The sequence below is a fragment of the Mus caroli genome, unplaced genomic scaffold, assembly GCF_978045245.1.
Source record: "Mus caroli unplaced genomic scaffold, Mus_caroli_1 scaffold_15, whole genome shotgun sequence".
Taxonomy (NCBI): domain Eukaryota; kingdom Metazoa; phylum Chordata; class Mammalia; order Rodentia; family Muridae; genus Mus; species Mus caroli.
Window position 1 is genome coordinate 56,853,183 of NW_028227270.1, and position 26,832 is coordinate 56,880,014.

General features: G+C 41.8%; 1 protein-coding gene across 5 annotated transcripts in view; it reads left to right on the forward strand.

The window, feature by feature from the left end:
* Positions 1-815: 815 nt before the first annotated feature.
* Fancc (FA complementation group C) overlaps positions 816-26,832 on the forward strand; it is a 119,739-nt gene continuing 93,722 nt past the window's right edge. The window contains exons 1-2 of one of the 5 annotated variants that reach the window (XM_085831013.1): positions 1,193-1,279; positions 26,378-26,447. Coding sequence is in view for 2 of the 5 variants with exons in the window: in XM_029468274.2 (XP_029324134.1) it covers positions 952-1,279 (328 nt within the window). In the remaining 3 variants the exon portion in view is untranslated. Of the gene's footprint in view, positions 1,280-1,454; positions 1,544-24,340; positions 24,424-26,377; positions 26,448-26,832 lie in introns of those variants that run through there. The other 4 variants (XM_029468274.2, XM_029468271.2, XM_029468272.1 and 1 more) reach the window with 4 other exon arrangements.

Here is a 26,832-nt window from a genome sequence, read left to right on the forward strand (position 1 = left end):
ATAAACAGAAAGATCGTGTATTAAAGGAGTGTGCTAGGGCTAAGCCACAGGTGTTGAGATAGTTTTTTCCAGTATACAGTCTCTGGATTCACAGTATGATCAAATATCCTGCAACAGAGTATTTAAATAAGAGCTATTTATTACAGGCATATATTCCTCCTTACGTGTTATTTTTTAAGGCACTAAGTTGTGGTCTTACGATTACAACGAATGGTTCTTAGGCACTAATTAAAAAAAAAAAAATCTAAGCCGGGCGTGGTGGCGCACGCCTTTAATCCCAGCACTTGGGAGGCAGAGGCAGGCAGATTTCTGAGTTCGAGGCCAGCCTGGTCTACAAAGTGGGTTCCAGGACAGACAGGAAACCCTGTCTCGAAAAAAACAAACAAACCAAAAAAATCTAAAAGTTTAAGGTTATCCTGACTCTTCCCCAATTCAAGCATCTGTAAATAACCATGCAGATCTAAATTTGAAAACCTTTTAAAAAGGGCTGGCAAGATGGCTCATCAGGTAAAAGCTCCTGCCACCAAGCTTGAAGACTGGGTACCTGCATTAGTGAGAGAACTGATTCCCACAAACTGACCTCTAGGTTCACCTGGCATGCAAATGTAATGTTAAAAATTCAAGAACAAAAGATAAGCCATGTCTCACTTGACAAGAATGTAAGTTTCCACTTATGTGGCTTAAATGCAACTCTGAACCGATTTGAACCTGAACTAAGCAGTGCATGGGCCTGACTAGGGATTGGAGCAATCACTAACCACAGACAAAACTCGTTTGTGGTTGGGCCCAGCAGGCTGAACCCTATGTGGAGTTTGACCTATCTGGCAACTCCCGTCTCTCAAGAACCACATTCCAGGGCTCTCTCTTCTATAAAGCCCTCTCTCGGTGCCATGAGTTAGCTATAACCCGCAGTCGACCACTTCCTCCAGGAGAGATTCAGAAGATCTTCCCATGATGCCGCGGGAGCGCGCTGGGCCCCAGAGTGCACTGCGCGTGCGTACGACCGCGCGCGCAGCCCCACTCCCTTGCGACCGCGGGAAAATTCCAAACACGTCAAAACAAAAAAGTTCCGTGAGGCCGTGCCAAGTTTTCAAGCCGCAGAAGCCGGGCGGTGGCTTCTTTTCCGCCGCGGCCCAGTCTGCTGAGGCAGCTCTGGGTGAGGACCACCCGGGAAGATCGCCGTTTCCTGCTAGGGCAGAGAAGACTCGCGAGAACGTGCGCCCGAGTCTCAACGTGGGCGAGCCGCGCTCCCGCGGCGCGCTGGATCTGAGGCTGGACGGTGAGAAGCTACGGTGGGCGGGTGCGAGCCGCGGGAGGGCGGGGCGGGAGATGGGGGGGTGGGGGGAGATATAGCCGGGCAGGAGGCGGGGCCTGGCGGGAGGCGGGGCTAGAGCCAGGTGGGAGGTGAGGCTGACGGTGAGGGGCGTGGCTAATCGGGGAGTTGATCCCGGCTTGGCAGTGGCGGACAGACGCGGTGGGCGTGACCACACGGAAACTGTTCTCGGCGGGAGCCCGCACGACTTAGAGGGGCCGCTCCACAAGGGTGAGGAGCCGGAGAGGGGCGGAGCCATCGCAGAAGAGCCCGGCGGGGCGGGGCCGACAGTGAGGGGTGGGGTCTAAGGCCCAAGGTGAAGCTTAGTGAGCTGGGCTCGGGGCGATGGTAGAGAGGCATCTTTACCCTTCGTCCCCATTTATTTTTATTTTTATTGTTTTAAGCAAATCCTCTCCCTCTGGTTTCAACGCAGCCGCAGGTACTTTTGGAAGGACTGAGGCAAAGGTGAAGCTTATTGCTCGCCATCCATTTGAGCAGCTCGGCTCAGGATCTCAAGATCGCCCTCCCACAGCTGCCTGAGTGACAGGCCCAGAGGCCCATTCAAGGCCTTAGAGCTTGTGTCTTGCTGTCTTACTGGAACAGTTTTTAGGTGCTTGGGCTTGGAGGGGGTGCTGGATGAAAATCTTGGAACAGGCCAAGGATATTCAAGACCTCTGTGTGCCTGGACTTTTCCTCTAGTCTGAGATGATTCGAAAAATCCCATCCCTCATTAAATTAATCTAAGCGGGTGTGACCGACGTGAGATACCTATTTGTGGATGGCCCTCGCCTTTAGGGTGGTTCCAAATGGCAGATTTAACGCTCACAAATGAACAACTGTCGGTTATGTGTGTGTATGTAGAGGCCAGAGGTGTTGTCAGGAGTGCCCCATCTTTCCCTCCTTATTCCTCTCCCTCCTCTCCTCACACCCATCACATTTAGCTTGTAGTTTACCTGACTTTGCAAGCCTTTGGGGTTATGCCTTTCTCTGCCTCCTCATTGCTGAGATGATAAATGTGGGCCACACACTTAAAACCTTCAATACACACGCACACACAGCAACAAACATGTATTCTGGGGATAGAATTCATGTTCTCATGCTTGTAATGGCAGGCATCTTATCAACTGAGCTAGCTCCCCAGCCCTCTTCAGTGTTCCCTTGTCTGAGTGGTCATGGCAGGTATGTTGTTGCCCATGTGAAGCTGTATGCACATTTTAAATGAATGGGGCTCTTAACTGCTTCCATATTTTGGCAAATAGTTCCAGCAAGAATTATACAAATCTTGTATTTATAAAAGCAACTTCAGGGAGGCCGTCCTGGCCAGTAGGAAGTTGGTTGGATTTTCTAGGCCACAGAGAGGCCCCAAGGAATCTCATCCTAGTGATAGAACCATAACAGGAGTGGTAGAACCTCAGGTCAGGCTAGAATTCATCCTGAAATGCTCCTTAAAAATATTAATGTAATTATGATATGCATATTCTCTGGTGGTGTTTATGGTTTCTGATTAGCTAACTTTTTAATATGAAAGTCTTCTCTTAGACATAAATGAATTAATTTTCAGTGATTTACTGAAAATCTAGTATTATTGGAAAAGAGAATACAAGGATTCACAGATTTAGGTAACAATACAGTGCTTGAATGTTGTGCTGCCCCATCACTTCCAAAGTTTCATTATGTAGCTCTGTCTGTCCTGGAATTCACTATGTAGACCAGGCTGGTCTTGAACTCACAGAAATCTGCCTGCCTCTGCCTCCCAAGTGCTGGAATTAAAGGCATGTGCCACTATACCTGGTTTGAGTGTTTTATTTTTTTGCTAAATATCAAACAGCATTATTATTATTGTTGTTTGGACTTAGTTTGAAAAAGACTTTGCAAAACTATCTGGGCATCTCTGTTAGGCTTTTCTCATTTGTTGGTTATCCTGAAATAATTTCAGGAGTGTATCAGGTTTCTGCTGTTATAACAAAATGCCTGGGGTGGGATACTTTAAAGAATAATTTATTTAGCTCATAATTCTGGAGAGTCTGGAGCACAAAGCATTTGCATGGCTCTGGTGAGGGCCCCAGGTTACATATATCACACCGTGGTAGATGATATACTGTCAGGAGCAAGTGCAAGGAGAACGGTAACACTGAGAGACAGCTGAGACAGGATAGACTGAGGTGCTAGGGTCTCATGATCGTACAGTAACTACATATTTAAATTCCTCTTATTAGGCCCAACTCTTAAATCATCCCCTACTTTTGAGATACAAGTTTTTCTTGTTCCTTGGCTTGAGGAGTCTGTAGTAGGCCTTGATCATGCTTTTTCTGCCTTTTCTGTTGTTACAAGAAAGAGTCCTTGTACAAATCACTCTCCTCTTGTGATGAGTCTTCCCATATAGTCAGGTCAGGCTGGCTTTAAATCCAGAGGTCAGGCCTGTGTCTTTGAGAGCCAGGGCTTCAGTCATGGGCCATCACACTTAGCTTTTAGAATTTGCCTGTCACTGAGGGGCTACATTCACCACTTATAAGCTATGAAATGAATTTGGAATTGGTCAGTGGTGGCCGGAACTCAGATTCAGAATTCTTTGCATGACTTTAATGGTTTTAGACTCACAAATCTGTGGCCAATCCTGGCTCCACTCAGTCTCAGACAACCTATGGTTTGTTTTCTTATTCTATAGATTAACCTTTTCTTGGAAGTTCTTCTAGATATTTCACATTTATATAATATGAAATAGGTAACTGTGTCTGGCTTTTTCCCCCTAACATAATGATTTTGAGATTCACCTATGTAGTAGCATGTATCAGTCGTTTAGTCCTATTTATTGATGACTAGTATATTGTATGTACCATGTTTGGATTTCCAAATGATGGACATTTAGGTTGAGATTATTTTAGTTATTAAGAATAACAGTTATGTGATTTTTTGGGGGGTGGGGTGGGTGGGCAGGGCTATGTAGTATATTTAATTGTGTGGCCATCTACATTCCCAGCAGCAGTGTGTGAGGGTCTTGATCCATCCTCATCAACACTTGTTTTCAGTGACACCTACCATAGTGGGTTTCTTACATTTACACATGCCTTATAGCATCAGCTTGTGTTTCCCTAAAGCACTGCTATGATGGCTTTTGAGAGGCATTATGTTAAACAAACTTACAAATCTCTCTGGGAGAATTGTAGTCTCAATATGATTGTTCACTCGCTTGTCACTTTTTAAAAAAGATTTATTTATTTTTATGTATATGAGTACACTGTAGCTGTACAGATGGTTGTGAGCGTTCGTGCGGTTGTTGGGAATTGTATTTAGGACCTCTGCTCACTCTGGTCAACCCCATTCACTCCGGTTGGCCCCGCTTGCTCAGTCCCTGCTCCCTCAGCCCCAAAGATTTATTGATTATGATACATAAGTACACTGTAGCTGTCTTCAGACACACCAGAAGAGGGCGTCATATCTCATTACAGAGGGTTGTGAGCCACCTTGTGGTTGCTGGGATTTGAAAAACTCAGGAACTTTAGAAGAGCAGTCAGTGCTCTTACCTGCTGAGCCATCTTGCCAGCCCTTATCATTTGTTTAGAATCATTTTTTCTTTTCAGTGTTCTTAGTAAGTGTTAGTATATGGGATTTGCCCTTTTGGTCACATTTATATTGAAGATTATTAAATTTTTTTGAGACAGGGTCACATGTGTCCTAAGCTAGCCTCATACTGTGTAGGAATGATGCCTTCAGCTCCTTAGTCTTCTACCTAGCTCCTGAGTGCCAGAACTACAGGTGTGTTCTCACGCTTTGCAGGTTTTTTATACTTTATGCTTACAAACATAATTGCTTTAAAATTTTTATTGTTTAATTGCTTGATACCACTATATACAAATGTAGTTGATCTTGTATGTCGATCTTGTGTCCTGGAACCTTGTTGATGTTGTTTACTTTCAGTGGGTTTTAATGCTTTGTGAGTTCATATATATATATACATATATATGCATATATATATTCACAGAGTACATGATGCCATATACTCTGTGAATACAGTTTTATGTGTAATTTTCATCTGATATTTTCTGTTCAACTTCAGTACAAGAGAGGAGGCATTGGGCTTAATGTCTCTCAGAGCTCTTTTGGGGTTTGGAGTAATTTGCTTATAGCTAGGTTGTTGTGGATTCTTAGGACAGGTATTGGAGGTGAGACATTTCTAACTGTTTGACCTGTTAACTGCTTGTTGCCTTGGTTGTCTTTTGTCTTTTTTTTCTTAACTTTTTTATTATTTAAATGGGTTCTATATATCATACATATTAATAATATTGAGTATTTTGAGAATCAAATAATACAAAAAAATTTGGTCAACTTTTATATTCATATCTTTTCATACCCTAAAAATATCATTAATGAATATTTAATACTATCCATAACTGAGGATCCTATATCTAATGTTGAATACTAAATTGTTTTAAAACATACAAAATATTCTTTGGGAGTTAAACATAGTAAAATAGCATAAAATATTAAAAATGAATCATTAAGAAATATATCCAAAAAACATGATACCACCTGACATAGTGAAAGAGTATTTAAAATGAATTATATATCTGTGTACATTGTCTAACAATCAGTTTACTTAAAAAAGATTATCAGGTGGCTCATGCCTTTAATCCCAGCACTCAGGAGGCAAAGGCAGGCAGATTTCTGAGTTCGAGAGGCCAGCCTGGTCTACAGAGTGAGTTTCAGGACAGCCAGGGTTATACAGAGAAACCCTGTCTTGAAAAACCTAAAAAAAAAAAAAAAAAAAAAAAAAGATTATGGAGAGAAATTATTTTATCAGTAAGTATATTTTTAAAATTTCAAAATAAGCTGGGGCTGGACAGATGGCTCAGCAGTAAAGAGCACTGGCTGCTCTTCCAGGGGTCATGAGTTTAGTTTCCAGCAACCACATGGTGGCTCACAACCATCTGTAATGGAATCTGATGCCCTCTTCTGGTGTGTCTGAAGACAACAGTGTACTCATATGCATAAAATAAATAAATAAATCTTAAAAAAATTCAAAATAGCAAAAACTCTTTGAAGTTAAACATTAAGAAAATGTTAATTTCAAGCACAGTGAAAAAATTATCAATACTCTTTCCATGATGTTTGTAAAACATGATTTTAATACTTTCAACTGTTGATATTCAACAAACAGAATAGTTATTTTAAGATATATTTTGTTAGCCGGGTGTGGTGGCTCACGCCTTTAATTCCAGCACTTGGGAGGCAAAGGCAGGCGGATTTCTGAGTTCGAGGCCAGCATGGTCTTCAAAGTGAATTCCAGGACAGCCAGGGCTATACAGAGAAACCCTGTCTCAAAAAACAAAAAAACAAAACAAAATAGAAAGATATACTTTGTTGTTATGTCTCCCTTTTTATTTCTGATTTTGTTAATTTGGATACTGTCTCTGTGCCCTCTGGTTAGTCTGGCTAAAGGTTTATCTATCTTTTTGATTTTCTCAAAGAACCAGCTCCTGGTTTGGTTGATTCTTTGTATAGTTCTTTTTGTTTCTATTTGGTTTGATTATTTCCTGGTCTACTCCTCTTGGTTGTATTTGCTTCTTTTTTGTTGTATGGCTTTCAGGTGTGCTGTCAAGCTGCTAGTGTAAGCTCTCTCCAGTTTCTTTTTGGAGGCATTCAGAGGTATGAGTTTTCCCTCTGACCACTAATTTCATTGTGTCCCGTAAATTTTGGTATGATGTGTCTTCATTTTCATTAAATTCTAAAAAGCCTTTACATGTTTTCTTTATTTCTTCCTTGACTAAGTTATCATTAAGTAGAGAGTTGTTCAGCTTCCATGTGTATGTGTGCTTTCTGTTGTTTTTGTAGGTACTTAAGACCAGCCTTAGTCTGTGGTGATCTGATAGGGTACATGGGATTATTTCAGTCTTCTTGTATCTGTTGAGGCCTGTTTTGTGACCAATTAATTATATGGTCAGTTTTGGAGAAGGTACCGTGAGGTGCTGAGAAGAAGGTATATTCTTTTGATTTAGGATGAAATGTTCTGTAAATATCTGTTAGGTCCATTTGGTTCATAACTTCTGTTAGTTTCACTGTGTCTGTGTTTAGTTTCTGTTTCCACGATCTGTCCATTGATGAGAGTGGGGTGTTGATGCCTCCCATTATTATTGTATGAGATACAATGTGTGCTTTGAGCTTTAGTAAAGTCTCTTTTATGAATATGGTTGGCCTTGCATTTGGAGCATAGGTGTTCAGAATTGAGAGTTCATCTTGGTAGATTTTTTTCCTTTGACCAGTGTGGTGTCCTTCCTTATCTTTTTTGATAACTTTTGGTTGAGAGTTGATTTTATTCAATATTAAAATGTTTACTCCAGCTTCTTTCTTGGGGCCATTTGCTTGGAAAATTGTTTTCCAACCTTTTACTCCGAGGTAGTGTCTGCCTTGGTCACTGAGGTGCGTTTCCTGTGTGCAGCAAAATGCTGGGTCCTGTTTACATATCCAGTATGTTAGTCGATGTCTTTTTGGGGGAATTGAGTCCATTGATGTTAAGAGATGTTAAGGGAGTTCGAGCTCAAGGTCTGCTCAGGGCACCGGCCCAGACTGGAAGGAACCTGTGCCACTGGTTGGGTGGAGTTCCTGGGTGCCTGGGTCCCGCTGCTCCCAGTTACTTTCAGTGTTGGGGCAGATGTTGTGTCCTCCTCACCTCTGATCCTATCTTTGGTTGTTTTTTGACAAGTGCTAGATCTGATACAGAAATGGCTGACATGATGACCCCCTTGTGCACCATGGGCTTGATTTGCAGTACAGTGTTGTCTCAGAAAAGCATGGTTTTTTGTTTTTTGTTTTTGTTTGTTTGTTTGTTTGTTTCTGAATTTGTGAAGGATTCATGCTATTTACTTGACAAACCTTTTAAAAAGGTTTGATAGAAATTGTACAATAAATCATCTTGGTCTAGATTTTTCTCTATGGGAAAATTTCAGCCACTCATTTTCTGCAGCATTGACTGCCCTGCATGCATTCTATGCCATGATCCTGTCCTTACTGAGTGGAGCCTTTGGCTCCCATTCAGCCTTTGCCACAATCAGTCCAGACCCTTTTGAACACAAGTATCAAGAATGCAGTGTCCTGAGTTGGCATCTATGTCCTATGGTGAGCAGGCTCTACAGGAGAAACTATAGGGCTTAGAGTAGTTGAGCGCACTGAGGATGGAGAGTTAGGGGAGAGTGGATGGTGGCCCATGATATGGAAACCCTGAACCACCAGCAGGTGAGGATACTTGGAAGAGAGAAATCATGAGGCAGGTCAGGGTAGTATCTGGTGCTTCCCTATAGAAAACATGAAGATACTTCTGGGAATATGATTGTTTTTATTTTTTCTTAGGAAGAAACAAAGGTTTCTTTCTTTCTTTCTTTCTTTCTTTCTTTCTTTCTTTCTTTCTTTCTTTCTTTCTTTCTTTCTCTCTTTCTTTCTTTCTTCCTTTCTTTCTTACGCTTAAAACATCCCTTGTCTGTTGGAGACCATCCCCTCTGGTTGCAGAAATGCTGACAGGATTGATGGCCTTGGTCAAGTGGGTCTGATAATTTTAGGAAGTCAACCAGATTGAGGCCAAGTAAGAAGAAGTACAGGTTCTAGAAGAGCCTGGAAAGATGAATTTCCACTATAGGGGCTGAAAGGATGGCTCAGCAGGGTGATGAAAACTGCCACAAAGTCTGACAACATAAGTTTGAGTCCCAGGATGATCCTTGGATGGAAGGAGAGAACCATCCAAGTTGCTGCAAATTGGAATTGGGAACTATTTTAGGGGAGAGATAGATACTTAGTAATATCAGCAAACAAAGTGATACATTGGTTTAGTTTGGACCGTCTCTAGTCCAGATGGTTGGTTAATAGGAAGAGTCATAGACTCAGCATATGGCTGTGACTACTAAGAAAGGGCACTGAGAAAGTCAGCTGAGAGAGAACAGAGGTGTGATTTTGTAGGAAAGCAGGCACAGACTCAGAAGCCCTCTCTGGCACATTCACCAGCACTCCTTCTGTGGCAAGCTTTCCTTCGTGGGAAGTGTTCTTTACCAAGGGTCTTAACATACAAAGAATCAGGTTCTTTGCATGCAACATATTTGTGCAGATAATTTAGGCACATCTCTTTTAGTAGCTATGGTGATAGGAATCCGTTCAGAATTGAAGGTCCCAGTAGCTTCAGGGTCAGTCTCACAAGCAGCCCTCTTAAAGGACTGTGTTTTCTGTCCTATGGTATGACCACTCCATACTGTTTAAGAAGGAAGCAGCTATTTTTAAGATTCAAGCTAAGTTTGAATCTCAGTTGATCTCAAAGGGTTTCCTGCTCAGATATAGACTGACATGGTGAGAGCAGGCAGGAAAGCCAGCCTCTAGTCTAGGCTGTCAGGGATGATGATATCTTTTACAAATGTTGGACCTCATGATCTGAAAGCAGTTAGGGAAGAGTAGAGGGCTATGACGTGGACTGGATCGTGCCACCACCTCCAGATTCTTAGCTTGAAACTCTACCCATTCTCTCACCCCTAGCCTTGTTGCAGAGTGACTGTATTTGGAAAAGCTTTTAGGAAGGCAATTACAGTTAATTACATTCAGTTCTACTGTATAATACCTTCTATTTCAGTGGTTCTGGGCATATTTACAATCATAGAGTAATAGAATTTGTATGGATATCTTCAAAGGTTTCAACAAACAGTCTTGAAAGGCTGACTTAAGTGGCACCCATTCTGTGCTGTACATTCCCATTCTGAGTCTCTAGAGTCTGGCTTCTGTGCCCTTTCTCTACCTGCTTAGGCACTGTTGCCCTCAAGAGCTCCTTCTTTGTTCACTACAAATTTTAGGGATTTCAGTCAATTTCAGAAGCTAGTTATTCATTGGCCTCGGTTTGCACACTTATACAGGAAGACCCTTACTTCTTTTAAATGCAGTTAAAAGTAGGGAAGATAGTATGTGCCTGTATCATCAGATTAAAGCTGTGTGTGTGTATGTGTGTGTGTATGTATATATATATACATGTATAATAATATTTATATATTTTGGGGGGGCTGTCAACATTGAATAAAAAAATTACTTTAGGAACATGACTGCAATTCCAAATCTTATTCCGAACCATACACACTAGTATTTTAATACGTGGAACCCAAAATAATTACTGAGTTGTACAGTATTTGAAGCTCTGATTTTCATGTGCATTGGGGTAGGCTTCTGGCTTGTGTCACATGGAAGAATGAGTCTGTACTTCAGTTTATGAGTTGCTTGACTGCACAGATGATTGATAGCCATGCCAAATCTGCTAAATAAGAGGAGACCGGAAGGAGAATGACAGTGCCTGATTTCACTGATCTGTATTTTTTTGGATGACAATAGCTTTCTTCAATATAGCAGATTAAACTAGGAAGCTACAGCAGAAAACAGAAGGGGTGGGCATACCTCTGCTGCCTACCACAGGTCTGATAATGTGTGTTTTCAGTAGAACCAGGCCAGAGGGAAAGGCATTTGCTCCTTACATAACTGTTGTTATACCCAACTTCCTTACCCCGATTTCTTCACTTAAATATTTGTCTACAGACCAACTAGACCCTCCAACCCACTTACATTCTTGTCTTTAGTTTGGTCCTTCTGCTCACATTTCTGAGTTACCTCATCCCATCACATGGCTTTAGTTACCTCGCTATGATGGTGGTTTTCAGAACCTTGATTAGGTTTATTTTCTGACCTGTGTATCCACATAGGCCACGGCTTAATTTGATTTCTTCATTTGGATTCCACACTGTGTTGCATTTACCGTATCTCAAGATATCTTGCTCTCCAAGTAAGTTCCTGCCCATGTGTCCTCTGTAAGCACCTGGTTTCTTCATCAGGAACCTAAGCAGCATCCTTCACTCTCTTCTGAAATTTTCTTTAACCTAAATGTCAAATATTGTATATTCCATCTCTTAGGCATAGCCAGTTTTAACTTGTTTTGGGATTATGACCCTGTAAGGTCATTACAAAATGAAAATGTGATTGTAAGTTGAAAATGTCTTCAATACAACGTGTTTAATGCCTTCTGAGACAGCATAATTAAACAGTACAGCAGCACATTGGAATATGAGTTGTGTCTCTGATAGTATGGTTGACTGGGGGCTCTTGCTGTCTTCTGTGCTCAGATTAACAAGAAAGGATCACGTTTGTATAGCCAGCCTGAGAAAAGATTAGCTCTTGGAAAGCAGAGGCAGGAGAATCAGGAGTTCAAGGTCATATGTGAGACCCTGTATGAAAAACCAAACCAAAAGATTGACTTGGTTCTGTGGGGTCTTTTGTAGTTACATATGAGCGCATGAATTTATGATTGTTTATTTTTTCTGTTTCTTTGAAAAAAATGTCCATGCAATTTTGATAACGGATTGTACTGAGACTGCAGACTGCCTTGGTTAGAATGGCATTTTAATAGAGTCCCAGTTATGACCAACATGGATTATCATGTAACTTCTTCAGTGTCTGTCATTAGCACTGAACCATATTTAGTGTGGAGACCTTTCACCCACTAGGTTAAATTCACTTAAAGCACTATTTTTGTAAATGATGTAAATGAAAATTTAGAAGCTCTTTTGATTAGTTCTTATTCATGTACAGAAATGCTGCTGGTTTGGCTGTTGGCTTCATGCCTTGCAGCTTTATAGAATCAGGCCTCGGTTCTAGGAGGCTTTTGGAAGTCCATTTTCTCTCTATGTATATGCCATCTGCAAGTAGAGGCATTTTTCCTTCCTCTGACTTGCGTGCCTTTGCTTTCCTTCCTCTGACTTGCGTGCCTTTGCTTTCCTTCCTCTGACTTGCGTGCCTTTGCTTTCCTTCCTCTGACTTGTGTGCCTTTGTTTTCCTTCCTCTGACTTGTGTGCCTTTGTTTTCCTTCCTCTGACTTGTGTGCCTTTGCTTTCCTTCCTCTGACTTTCGTGCCGTTGCTTTCTTTGTCTCCTCAACTTGTTGAATACAGGTGTTGAGGCTGGGAATTTTTGCCTTGTTCCTGGTTTTAGAGGAAAGCTTTTATCTCTCTGTGTTGGGTGTGATGCTCACTGTGACCCTGTCAAGCATAGCCTTCATTGTGTCAATGTTGAGTCCTTCTGAGCACTGGCTCACAACCTGATCTGTTCAGTTTTCATTATGAAAAGATGCTGGATTTGGTAAGTTGCCTTTTCTACACCCATCAATATTACCACATGGTTTTTGTCTTTCATCCTTGATATGGTGATGAGATGCATTCATAGATTTGTGGATATTGAATCTAGGACTCACTTCTTAATAGTATATAGTCCTTCTGATGCAGCACTAAATACTAGCATTTTTAATTAATTAATTAATTAATTATTAAAATGTATGAGTGTTCTGTCTGCATGTACATAGACATGCCAGAAGAGGGCATCAGATCCCTTTATAGACAGTTGTGAGCCAGCAAGTGCTTGGGAGGAATTGAACTCAAGACCTCTGGAAGAGCTGTCAGTGTTTTTAACTGCTGAGCCATTTCTCCAGCCCTACTAGTATTTTTTTTTTTAAGATTTATTTTATGTGTATGAGTGTTTGCTTGCATGTATGTCCATCTACCATATATATACAGTGTCTGTGGAGGCCAGAAGAGGATGTTAGATCCCTGGAGATGGAATTACAGTCGAAAGTCACCATATGGGTGCCAGGAACTGAATCCAGATTCTCGGCAAGAGCAGTCACTTAGTGCTCTTAGCCTGTGAGCCATATCACCACCCCCAGTTTTCTAGTATTTGAGAATTTTTGTAGTTCTAAGCTTATCTTAAATATCAGTCTGTGATTTTCTTTTCTTCAAGTGTTCTTGTCTTGCTTTGGTATCAGACAATTCTGGTCTTTGGAAATGAGTTTAGAATTTGTCCTTCCTCTTCCCATTTTTGAAATATTGTGAGGAGGATTGATGTTCATTCTTCTTTAAGCACTTGACATTTTCTATGAAGGCCTCTGGTACTAGAAAAGCTTTTGCTTACTGATTCAATCTCTTTACTTTTATTGGTCTGCTTGGAATTTGTTTGTTTTTTTCTCACGAGTCAGTCTTACAGATTGAGTTTCTAAGGGTTAATTTATTTCCTGAGATTATCTAATTTGTGGGTTATAACTTTCACAGTAGTTTCTTATAATCCAGTGTGTATATCACTGATTATAATACTTCATAATTTCATTTGAGGCTGCCTCTGTTTTTCACATTTAAGGTAAAGTTTTTCAATTTTTGTATATTTTCTTTTTTTAAAGTAATGCATTTTGTGCATATGTACCCTGACCCTTTGTTACTGTTCACCCTCCACTCTGTCTGGTACTCACTCTCCTTTTCTTGCTGGTCCTGTTAAAATAGACCTTTTTTCTGCTTTGATGTCACAAAATCTCACTACCCTCTCTTGTTCTCTTCCCTCTTCTTTTAAAGCTCCCGTGTCCCCCTGCTTTATGCCCCTTTCAGCTTTTCTGCCCTGCACACATAGACATGCACATATAATTTTATTCTGGGTTCCCCATATGAGATAAAACACATCATTTATCTCTCTGAGTCTTATTTAGTTTTCATGACACACCCTCCATCTCCATCCATTTTCCTGCCTTTTTTCATTCTTGTTTATAGTTGGATGAAGTCCTGTTGCTTATACACACTGTTCCTTTGTTTATTCATCCGTTGATGGTCAGCTGTGCTGTTGTGGGTGGTGCAGGAGGAGCTCGGATATCCAGCTCTCTGTTGGCCTTCTTGGAGTCCTCAGGTGTATGTCCTGGAATGAATGGCTTGGTGAGGCGGTGATTCTGCTCGTAGTTTTTTGAGAACTCTCTGCCGGAGCATTATGTGCTCGAGCCGTCTTGCTAGCCCCTCCCACCAGATATTTAAAAGATTCAGAACAATTTTCTAAAAGTCTGAATATTTTGAGGACCCTTGAAAAGTTGTAGAAACATTCAGGAAAACACTCTTACACATAAAAGAAAAATATAACTTGAACTTGGGAGAGTGAGGACCTTATTATTGGCAGTGAGGCATGGAAACACAGCTTTGTGCCATTATCTTTGGCAGCTTAAGGAGTTCCCTTAATGTTTTAGGGGCCTTGACTCAAGCCAAACCGGGTTTGTGGCTTCAATACAGTAAAGAATTTCAGGACTATCCAGTATGAAGCAGAGCTGGGAGCTGGGCGTGGTAGCGCACGCCTTTAATCCCAGCACTCGGGAGGCAGAGGCAGGCGGATTTCTAAGTTCAAGGCCAGCCTGGTCTACAAAGTGAGTTCCAGGACAGCCAGGGCTACACAGAAAAACCCTGTCTCGACACCCCTCCCCCCCCAAAAAAAAGCAGAGCTGGGTTTTTACAAAGGATGTTCTAATGTAGAGCATAAGCAGAGGGTTGGGAGTAAGGGACTCAGAAGGATGCAGTCATGCTGAGTGTGGGCTCACCAAGGGAGAATAGTCATCAAACATCTTAGCACTAGCCATATGTACCAGACACATACACCAACCATACCATTTTGATGGCTTTCAGATAACATGTCAGAAGGTTATTAAGAAAGCTTTTTTTCCTTTCCTATCTCTTCTGCTAAGTGGGATTTCAGCATGGCTCTGGAGATGCCTTAGATGGAACTAGAAGCTGATATGGTCAAGCCAGGTTGTATTAGGGCTACACAGGGAGATAGGACAGGCCTTTTCTCTGTAAATGGCATTTCTGGGGAGATTCCTAGAGAGTTACAGGTTTAAGCCAGAAAAGAAGAAGAAGGCCTTAAGCAGTGGCTAAGTTGCTCTGGCATTCTTGCCTCTCTGCTGGCAGAGTTGCCAACCAGATGCTTAGGTGAGGTGCTGCTTTTTTATGACCCATGGTTTTCCTGCCTTTGTCTACTGGTTTGCTTATCAGCTGGAGAAATTAATGTTAATGCCATTTGGCAGTGCCCAATAAATACATACTAAATTCAGTATGTTTAGTATTAAATTTTTGAATTTTATGTGATAAGGAGAACAGAAATGCTTTTTTTATTTTTATTTTTTTTTATTTTTTGGTTTTTCAAGACAGGGTTTCTCTGTGTAGCCCTGGCTGTCCTGGAACTCACTATGTAGACCAGGTTGGCTTCGAACTCAGAAATCTGCCTGCCTCTGCCTCCCAAGTGCTGGGATTAAAGGTGTGCGACATCACTGCCCGGGCAGAAATGGTTTTTTATTTAGAAGAAAATACAAAAGAAATTATATTCTATGCAGTTCCTGTCTTGCATATGCCTGGCTTTTTGTTGAAGACAGGAAGGAAAATTTTGTCATTTAACTCCTCAAAATGAAGTTTGAATGACTGCATTTCATTTAAGGTGGTCTGGTGGAAAAGTGTTCATGTCCAGATGACATTTTGTAATTGTGGAGATGCTGTGGAGTTCTGGTGAACTCTGTGCAGGTAGGAACAAGAGACAGAGGCACTGCCTCTGACAGGTGTAGGGACCCATTGGAGTCTCCAAATGAGACTGTTGTGTGGGAAGGAGAGAGGTGAAGAGAAGTGTGGAATGGAGAGAGATGGGGGAAGTGTATGGGATGGAGAGAGATGGAGAGATGTATGGGATGGAGAGATGGGGGAGATGAATGGGATGGAGAGAGATGGGGGAGATGTATGGGATGGGAAAGATGGATAGATGTACCATTAAGTATGAGGACTTATATTTTCTCAGCATGTTTCTATGTTAAAACATAAAGATAAATGTCATGTATGCAAGCAGCAACCCTGTACCCATTTGCTGTGTGGACAAAGAGCCTGCATCTCCTGATGCTTTTGCCCAGGTGCCCACACATTAAGATGCCCTTTTTAAAAGACAAGGAATTATAAGTTTGATTTAAAAACTATTTCTGTTGATGGTAAATAAATAAATAAAAAGCCTGGGCACTTAGAATGCTTGTGATTCTAGTAACTTCTGAGGAGTTCTTGATGTTTCTTCCTGACTTGCAGACTCTACTGTCCCCCCCCCCCACTTTTTTTTTTAATATGCACAGTGTGTTACCTGGAAACTTATCATCAACCATTAAAGCCATCTTGCTTTTATTTATTTGTTTAATTAATATTGATTGATTGTGTTTTGAGGCAGGGTTTCTCTGTGTTGCCCTGGCTATCTTAGAACTACTTCTGTAGACCAGGCTGGCCTCGAACTCACAGAGATCCTCCTGTTTCTCCCTCTCAAGTGCTGGGATTAAAGGCATCCATCACCACCACCTGGCTATCTTGCCTTTTTATTCTATTGGTTATGAAGGCTAGAGGTTAATCTCAGATGTCAGTCCTCAGGTGCATAAACCACACTGGACTGGGAACAGAACAGAAACAGTGTGTGGTTACCATAGGACATTTGGGAGTTAGTAAAGAGCGTGAAATAGCCATAGCAGCTTTGGATTGTATATGCATGTATTTATGTATAGAGAATAAAATTGCAATCATGATGAATGAATTATTTCATAACTTCAAATTTAATTTAGACAAGCAGTTTCCCATCCACTAACTGCATTCCTCTAAAATGAGACCAGTGGCCCCTGTCATTTTCTATTGCTCTATTATACATTATTTAATTATTTGCTGATTGTAAGTATGTAATAAACATACTTTATGTCAGTCACTGTGTTCATCTCTGGCTATTTCCTTTTATTAAATTTCCAGAAATGGATTACAGAGTATAACATTTTAGAGCTTTTGGTATATTTTCCTAATTGCCCTCAGAAAATGAAACTGGTTGGATGCACTCCCACAAACTTGTATAAGTGACTACTTAGCTGACTTAATTTTTTAAAAAGATTTGCCGATTTTATATGTATGTTTGCCTGAGTATGTATGTGCACCACTTGCATGCAACCCCTAGGTAGGTCCGAAGGTGTTGAATCCCTGCAACTGTAGTTATAGGCAGTTGTGAGTCGCCATGAGGGTGTTGATGTCCCAGGGTGACTGTTGCTGTGATTAAACACCATAACCAAAAGTACGTCGGTGATAGTGGTGGGAGAAGGTCCATTTCACTCACAGTTCCATGTGATAGCTCTTCAAAAGCAGTGAAGAACTCCAGCAAGGCAGGAACCTGCAGGCTGGAGCTAATGCAGATGCCAGGGAGGAATGCTCCTTTGTAGCTACACTGCTTACTGGCTCTCTACACAGGACTTGTTCAGCCTGCTTTTTTATAGAACCTAGGACTTCCAACCCTGAGGTGGCCCCACCCACAACATGCTGGGCCCTCCCACATCAATCACTAATTAAGAAAATGCCCTACAGGCTTGCCTACAATCTGATCTTATGAAGCCGTTTTCTTGGTTTGAAGCTCTCTCCTCAGATGACTTTAGCTTGTGTTAAGTTGACATAAAACTAGCCAGCACAACTGACACTCTTGTCAACTTGACACTCAAACATCACTTTTCAGTTAGAGCTTTTTCTTTCTCATTTATTCCCCAAGATGGCACGTTAATAATAATATCATAATGTAAAATATAACGTTAAAAGTCTCATTGTCTTTACAAATTCAAACATATTAAAGGTTCAGTCTCTTTAAAATATCCAGTCTTTTAAAAATTCATAATATGTTTTTTAAAGTTCAGTCTCTCAACCAAGGTCTCCTGTAAAAATGAAAATTAAATACTTTCCTTCTACAAGAGGGAAGAACCAGGGCACAGTCACAAGCAAAACCAACTTCAAAAGTATAAATAAATCAATGCCAAATGCTGGGATTCACTTACAATCTTCTGGGTTTCTCCAGAGGCTTAAGCCACTTCTCTGACTCCATCTTCTACAGCATACACAACTTGTCCTCCAGGCTTTGGCAAGCTCCACTCCACTGCTGCTGCTGTCCTTGGTGGCAATACAAGATGACCATGACATCCCATGGACTGGCATCTCCAAAATGCTGGGGTCTCTGCTGTAATTGGACTGTGCTTTTCTTCAGGGCTCTCTTCCTCATGCCAAGCCTCATCTTGTTTCCACGATCCCTTCATAGGACTTCAACTGCTACTCAGGCTGTACCTTTTCTAATGGCCTATCCTGGCTTCTCAGAGTGCCAAGCCTCACTTGCTCTCTATGACCCTTTCATGCCTTCAAAACTAGTACCAACTGGATGGTCTTACACATTACCAAGTCTTGGGCACTTCTGAAACATGGCTTCTGTGTGCCAACTCTGAGGAAACACTTTTCAGATTTTCCTTCCATGTCTCTTAAAAACAAACAAACAAACAAACAAACAAACAAAATACCACTGATTTCTTCGCTCCAGCTGACCAGCATCAACTGTCCCAGCAAAGGTTTTATTTTAGTGGCTCTCATCCTTTGTTAACCACAGCTGATTCTTTAGCCCCAGACAACCAGAACCACAGATTATCAGCTCAAAGTAGCAAATAGCCCTGATAAGAGTCTTTGGGTGACTTTTAAACTTCCCTCTGGAGCTTCCCAGGACTCCATTGTCTGCATTGCTCTGAATATTCCTGGTACTGATTTGTCTTAGTTACAGCTACTGTTGCTATGGTAAAACCATGACCAAAAGCAAGCTGGGGAGGAAAGGGTTGATTTGGCTGTGTTCTGCTGCCTCAGCTGTGTCCTTAGCCCCATGGAAAATGTGAATAGAGTCTAACAGTCTTTCCTGAGATGGCTGGCGCTGTGGTGAGGGAAGCAGACACATCTTCCTGTGGTGATTACAGGCAATGGGAGAAGTAAGAGGGGTTACTGTTTATTATCAGGCAGTTTGGGCAAGCACTGGCTTCAGTTTTAAAAACAAGAGAAAGCAGCTGGTTGGAATGATGTGGAGGCCATCCCTCCACAACCAGTTTCATCTGTGGACTGACTTTTTTTTTTTTTTTGGTGACTCTTCAGCAGGTGGTGCTGCAGTGCCATAAGACAGTTCATCTCCAGGAAGCTGGCTGAGGCCTGGATCACGTTGATCCGCACTGCACAGCACCAACAGGCTTGGTTGAATGAAAAGGCATTGCATTCGGAAATGTCGGTTCAGATGTCCCCTTCCCAGCTAGCCTAGCCTGCAGTTCTCTGCCTGGTTTGGGTTTCTAAGCATAGAGGCACAGAACTCCTCCCGAGGGAGAATCTTTATGTTTCTGTCCTGGTTCCAGTTCAGGAAGTGTTTATATATATTTTTAGTTTCACCACAACATTTTGGGTTTTCTCTTTGATGCATCCCGTCTGGTTGCTGTGTTTGGAGTAGAGAGCCCATCAAAGAGGATTTCTTGGGCTGTCTTAACAGGAAGCCATGGGCTGAGAGTGTAAAGGAAACAAAGTTAGGTACTTGGTTATATACAGAACTAAAACGTAACCACAAGAAAGCTGCTTCGTATGAGGCCAGTGGCCCTCAGTTACAGAAACTCCTTCTGAGGCTTGCAGGCCCCGGAAGATAAGGACGATTAAGTAGGTGGGGTTCATTAGCATGCTCAAGTTGTCTAGAAAGATTGTACTTACTCTTTACCCTTTTGAAGATAAAATTAAAATAAAAAAGTCAACAGACACCTCCATTGCCTAACCAGGTACTGCCTTGGACTTTCATTGCCTCTAGCTGCTTGTGCTGGCACACAAGTAGCTCTGCTTGAAATGCTGGGATACATTACCAAAGAACAGAGATGAAAGTATTTATAGCGTCTGATCTCACCTAGAGGTTGCCATTCCGTTGTTGCTTTGAAGAGGGAAGTGGCTGGCCAGTCAGCCATCTCCACCATCCAGCAATGCCACGCTGCCCGTAGAGTCAGGGTCAAGCTGGTCAGAAGTCAGTGACCACAATATCACCTGAGTCAAATCACTCTAGTCCATTGAATTCACTTATTTTAGACATTTGCCATATGGACTTTGTTCAAGTGTTTACATGGGTAAAAACAGTACTTTTAAATTTCTACAGATTTTTATTTTTTAATTTTACAAGTATTACAAGCATAGGACTTTACTAGTTTATGCTTGTGATACCTAACAGGATAAAAAAAAAAATAACTTGAACCTGTCCTTGGGGCTCTCAGCTGTTCTTAGAGTGAGAAACCCTGCTTAGGTAAGCTTTGTTGATATTCAGGCCTTGATTTTACTCACTGGCCACAGGTTGCCTGAGAGCAGGAGTCTTTTCACTGGAAGTATGCTTGAGCTCCTAGTATAAAATGGCTTCCCACAAATGTGCGGGCATCTTTTCTTGGTTTTGTTGTTGAGTGATAAATTCCTGTTTGAAGCAAAGATGTAGAGGAGAAGTAAACTCAGAGTCAAGTCACCAGTCACAAAGGCAAGAAGACAATTTCTTATTTTTTTGACTTTTCAAAACAGGGTTTCTCTGTGTAGTTCTGGCTTTCCTGGAACTGGCTCTGTAGACCAGACTTAGACATCCACCTTCATCTTCTCTGCTTTCTGAGTGTTGGGGTCAAAGATGTTCACCGTCAAGCCTGGCCAGTGTCTAATATTTTAATTATGTTATAGCTAACCTTGGTTGTCAACTTATTATCTCTGGGAAGAGGGGGCCTCCATTAGGTTGGCTTCTGGGCATGTCTGTGGTCCATTTTCTTGATTAATGATTGACGTGGGAGGGTCCAGCCTACTTTTGGTGGTGCCACCCCTAGGGAGGTGGTCCTGCTGAACAAATCACGAGGTTCAAACCCCTAAGCACTATTTTGTTGTTTCTGTTTCGAACTCCTGCTTTGGGTTCCTTTGATGGTGGCTATATCCTGTAAACCAACTAAACTGTTTCCTCCTAAAGTTGCTTTTGGTCATTGTTTTATCACAGCCACTGAGAACCAAACTCAAGACAAATTACTAATGTGTTCTTCAGCACTTTTTCTAATGGCCTTAACTGGAAGCCTGCAGTGTCACCTACAGAGGTGAAGACAAAACTGCCTGGGCAGTAGTAGGTTGTCATTGTTTATTCGAGGGTGGGGGTAGGGTGGGAGTGGTGGGGGTGGGTGAGGCTGAGGGTGAGAGTGACTGTGTTTTGAGTTGTTGGGTAGGCTTTTGGTGTGCTGATGGAGAGTGTAAATAGTGTTTGTGCCTGAGTCTAAGGGTAAGGATGGCAGACTTTGAGTTGAAGAATAGCCTCCTAGTGCTGCTGAAGGGCTTCTGTTGTTGCTTGCGCACTGGTACTTGCTGTGGCTAAAAGCAGTCAGGCTAGAGAGAAGCTCATTCCCCAAACACTGGGGACCTGTCTGGAGTGCAGGAAAGCCCTAGAGTTACCATACAGATCACATTTCTTTCCGTCTTCACAGTTGGAGAGAATACACACAGTGCACCTGGTTTGAAGTGGGCACCTCCAATTCCGTCGAGTCAGCCTCTGTTGACAGTTGTTTGCAAATTCCCTCCTAATTTCAGGCCTGTGATTCTGGTTGGGCTTTCTCAGGTGAACAAAACAAACCAAAACAGTTTCTCCATCAAACCTTGGTGTTTGGGGGAAGGAAATACAGTTTTGTTTTGTTCTATTCTTTTTCTTTTCTTATGGTTTATTTTTTTGATTTTTATGAGCATTGGTGTTTTGCCTGCATATATGTCTCTGTGAAGTATTGAATCCCCTGGAACTGGAGTTACAGTTGTGAGCTATCATGTAGGTCGTAAGAATTAGACCTGTGTCCTCTGGAAGAGCAGCCAGTGCTCTCAACTGCTGAGCAGTCTTTCTAGTCCGATTTCTTTATTTTATAAGTATTTCCTGAGTATGCTGTTATGACATTAAGATAATACCACAAACACAGGAGCAAAGTAACCAATCTTATAGGAAAGAAGCTTTCCTTTTTACAAGTGAGGTATATCAGTGGGTGACTCAGCCACAGAGGAGGAAGAATAGTGTGCCTCTGAGGTGTAGTGGACCTACATGTCTAATTTTATATTGACTAACGGGGTGTGGTGGTGGCATTTCTGACAAGGTCATTGTAATGACACTGATTACAGACGAGGCGTCGACTCTTATAACTGTGCTTTGTAGTGTTCTGTTGGTGACTCTTCTTAGGAGCTAGTTTTATAACAGGAGGGTTAGATTGACTTAACTTATAGGAAATGGGGAAAAGTTAGTGCTTTTTTGTTTTGTTTTCATACCAGGATACCACTTGGTTTATGGGCCTTATTTGGCCTTTGTAGACTTACTTCTGATACTTCTGGTTTGGAAATGTTTCAGACCAAAAAGGAAAGCAATTTTATGCTTTCTTGGCCTTCAGATGAGTACAGTGTGCATCTGCTTTTGATACTGTGTGGTTTATAGTTAGCTTTGTTTTAAATATTGACAATCTTTGAGCTACAAAGTCTACCAATACAAAACAAATATAAATTTTGTGTATCTTCTCTCTTGCAAGAGCTGCAATAGGCTTGTTACTTTCTGCACACTTGTATAATATAATTGTAAGTTCCTACTATGTGCCCAGTACTTTGTGTACCCGTGTTTCCAAAAAACTGTTTGGAAAACCAGATACTTTGGAGAGGATCTAGGTAAAATGTGTTTTAATAAAAAACCTGATGAGAACTGGTTTGAGCAGGAGGAGGGTTGCCCTGTTGCAGTGATCTTTGTGTCCCCAGTTCTGCTGCGGAGGTCCTGGCCAGCCTTCTCAGGCTCCTCACTTTTGTTTAAGGCAACTTCTATCATTCTAGGTGTTCTGTGAAGACTATAGTGTCTAAAGTGGAAAAAAATTCAAAATTGTAATTTTTCTCTAAGATCCTTTGAAGCTTACATTGTATAGCACATGTTTCTACCTAACAGTAAGAAGATGGAAGAACCACACGTGTACATACTGGCCCTTTTCACAATGTGGGCTTGTTCAGGAGGTTCTCAAGGCAGAAAACAGTAAACACTCTGCCCTGTCCCTTGAGGTCCCTCTCTGCCTTGCAGTGGAGTTGCCAACTTTTGTCGGCTAGTAGCTAGTGGACGTGGGCTTGTGTATTCTTGTGCTTTAAGGTTTTCTCAGTTTTAATTTCTGTTATGATAAATATTCCAAAATGTAACCCATATAAACCAAGGCTCTTTGTGGTTTCTAGAAAAGCTTCAGAGTATAAAAGGGTTCCCCAAGAACAAAATGTTGAAAATCTCTTATTACTGCAGATTCTCTGCTGGTCTTTGGGAGAGCTAACCTCCCATAAGGCATGTGGCAATGGTGTGTTCTAGGATAAATGGATTCAACAGACAGGCCTGTGGGTACCAACTGGGTGGGCAGCTGTGCTGAGGCGTCCAGACCCAGCCACTTCTCTTACGTGCAAGTAAAATATGAAGGGCACATAATTATCAATTTTTGTATAAATTTGATGGCATTAATTTATGGCGTTTGTAAATTATATGTGCACACTTGCTGCCATTCTAGCTGTTCCTAACTCTAGTGGTTGGGAAGGTATAGTACTTAAATGGTCATGATTAATTTGTAATGACCACCTTAGAATTTCTACTGCCATTCACTATTGTGCCCTAACTATGCCTAAAGAATAACGGTCAGGACTGAGTGACCTGAAGCATCCCTTCTTAACATCTGTGAGCAATTATGGTCTCCAACAGAACTTGAAAAGGACCAAGTTCCTTGAATTTCAGTTGGGTGGGACTTTTGTAGACTTTGCAGAGTTCATAGGTTTCCACTGATGGGTAGCCATTTGAGACATGAAAATGTCGCTCAGCAGTGATCATTACAGAACAACTTTCCATGTCTAAGCTAAGGTTGGCTTTACATTTTTGAAAATAAAATAGTGAGTTTTGGCCCCTTGTTTCTGTGAAAATTTCTTTGATTTACTTTTCAATATCTAAATTGACTTTCCCCCAGTGCTGTATGAAATATACAAACTCTATTTATTTGTCTTTTCTTGTTCTGAGGTGTGATGGCTTTTCTTGGCTATCAACTTGACTACATTTGCAGTTAACGAGAATGCATGTGACTGGATTTACCTGTGAGGGATTTTTCTTAATTAAACTATTTAAAAATGGAAAGACCTACTTTTGATCTTTTGAGCTGGGAAGATCCGTCTTTAATCTGGATGACACCTTTGGTTGGCAGCCTGTCTTAAGGACATGGAAGAAGGAAGCTTATTCTCTTTGCCTATTTGCTTTCACTCTCCCTAGAAAGTTCATTCCTTTACTGGCATTAGAACCTACTTCTCCAGGTTTCTGACATATATTGCAGACCAGCCGAGACAGCCAGCCTTGTGGACTGAACAACTACTAGATTCTTGAACCTTCCATTGGTAGACTGCCATTGTTGGACGAACTGGACCACAGTCTGTAAGGCACTCTAATAAATTCTCTTTATATGTATACATTTATGTATGCATGCATAATGCATATTATGTATTCTACACAGGTGTATGTATGTATATATCCTATATATTCATATATTATCCCACAAATACTTACGTGTGTGTGTATGTATATATGTGTGTGTGTGTGTGTGTAAAATCCCATATATATATAAACTTATTTTATATGTTCTGTTCCTCTAGAGAACCCTGACTGATACATAAGGGCACAGACTTTAAGTTTTAAAGGTCTTGTATTACATTTTAAAAATTAAATTCTCTGGAGAAGTTTTGCTATGACATGTAGGTTAAAACTGTACTTTGAAAACTATACCAGAGAATTGTTGTTTGTTTGATATATCAAGTGTTTGTCAGCCATGTTACATTCTAGGAAGGCAGAGAAGTGATATGCCAGCAAAGGAAGGTATAACTGAGTAAATTAATAAATGCATAGAGTACTTAACACTAGTGAAGACCTATCAAGACATCAGGGGAATGATCTGGAAGTGGGGGGAGGAGGGGTTAGTTGTATTCCAGAGCATGTCTGAAGCTGGCCTGGCTGTGTGCCATGCTGGGGACCAGAAGAAAGGGAGGCCTGAGAGTGCAGTGCCTGGAGACTCCAACAAAGAGTTGGTGGGTTCTGTGGTGTGTTGTGTCCTTTCCCTCCCCGTCCCCTGCTGAGCTGGATTTCTTTCTAAGGAAGCTGTGAAAAAGAGAAGGAGTGTTAAGTGTGTAGTGGGAGCTGGGCGGTGGTGGCGCACGCCTTTAATCCCAGCACGTGGGAGGCAGAGGCAGGTGGATTTCTGAGTTCGAGGCCAGCCTGGTCTACAGAGTGAGTTCCAGGACGGACAGGGCTACACGGAGAAACCCTGTCTCGAAAAACCAAAAAAAAAAAAAAAAAAAAAAAAAAAGTGTGTAGTGGGTGTGACTTACATGTACAGAAGTTGTTTTTTGTGTTTGTAGGGTTTATAAAGGAGCACACGAGACCTGCAGATACTTGTGACAATCCAGGAGGGAGGTGGAAGGAATTCATGAAGTTCCACATTATTTTATGGGTAGGGTTTTGTAGATGGCTTTGATGAGGACAGTGAGAGAAAGGGAGACACCAGGTGTAAGTTACAGCTCTGAGGAGAAAGGGTTCCCTAGTACAAGTGTTGCAGCTCTGAAGAGAAAGGTGTCCGGACAGTAGGGAGCCAATGAATACCACATAGTCACACTGTACAACAAACCTCAGAGAAGAGATTTATTGTGAAAGACACAAGAAAGTGGCTTCCTCTGCCTGAGTGAGAAGCAGCAAAGAGGCAGCAAAGAGATCTGACCAGGAGTCCGGCTTTATATAGGGTTTCTTGGGGGGTTAGGGGAGATGAGGCAGTCCAGGTGGCTTGGGATTGGTGGAATTCTGTGGCCTGGTCTTGGGCAAGCTCAGGGATTGTTGAGATTCTGTGGCCTGGTCTTGGGCAATTTTTTTTTTTTTTCTCCTTTGTAGGGTAGAGCTTGGCCACCAGAGTCTTAAGGGGCTAGAAGTGGCTGTTACACTTTGGGTGGGGGATACAGAAGTGGGAGGTGGGGGTGGCAGGTCTTGGCCACTGAGACCTGGAGGGGTTTGCACCAGGTCCATAATGCAGACCAATGGTTTCTAAATGCCATTTTGGCAGTGTGCATGTGTGTCCTGTGTTAGTCAGCTTCCTGTTGGCTCCCACTTTGGTTGAGTCTTTAGAACTGCAAATGCCACTTTGAATCCCCATGCTTAGTTGTCACCTCCAGTTTCTTTGGCTGTTCTGCTTGGGAGAAGGCCATCTTCCTTTGAGGGTTGGCACCTAGTAGAAGAAATGTTTTACATTACTCATTATGCTAAGTGCAGTCTGCTGAGGTGAGAGCTCTGCATGCTCTCCTGTCCCAGGGATGCTCAGGGGTCTGAGAGGAACTGCTCTTCTTTGCAGGGGCACTATGGGCACTGGATTGGAGGGACCCCTGGTGCCCAGGGGCCTAGCTCTTCCACTCCCTGACGAGGTAAACTCCTTTTGTGCTTCCTTACATTTACTTCCGGGTTATGAAGTCAGGGTTAGCAGATTTATTTTGTCTTTTAATGAGTCTACCACCTAGTAGATGTGATATGTCTTGTTTTGTGAAAATATGACTTCTTGTGGATAGATTTTACATGTAAACAGTACTTTAAAATTTCATTTTTAACCTTTTATTAATTCATATGTGTGTATGTGATGTATGTGTAGATGTGCCCATATGTGTGGGTGCATACACCCTTTTTGCATGCAAGTGGAGACCAGAAGTTGACATTCAGTGTCTTCCTCTATCTCTGTTAATTTTTTGAGACAGGATCTCTCACTGAACCTGGTGTACATCCACTGGGTAGGTTATGTCCAGTGAACTCTAAGGA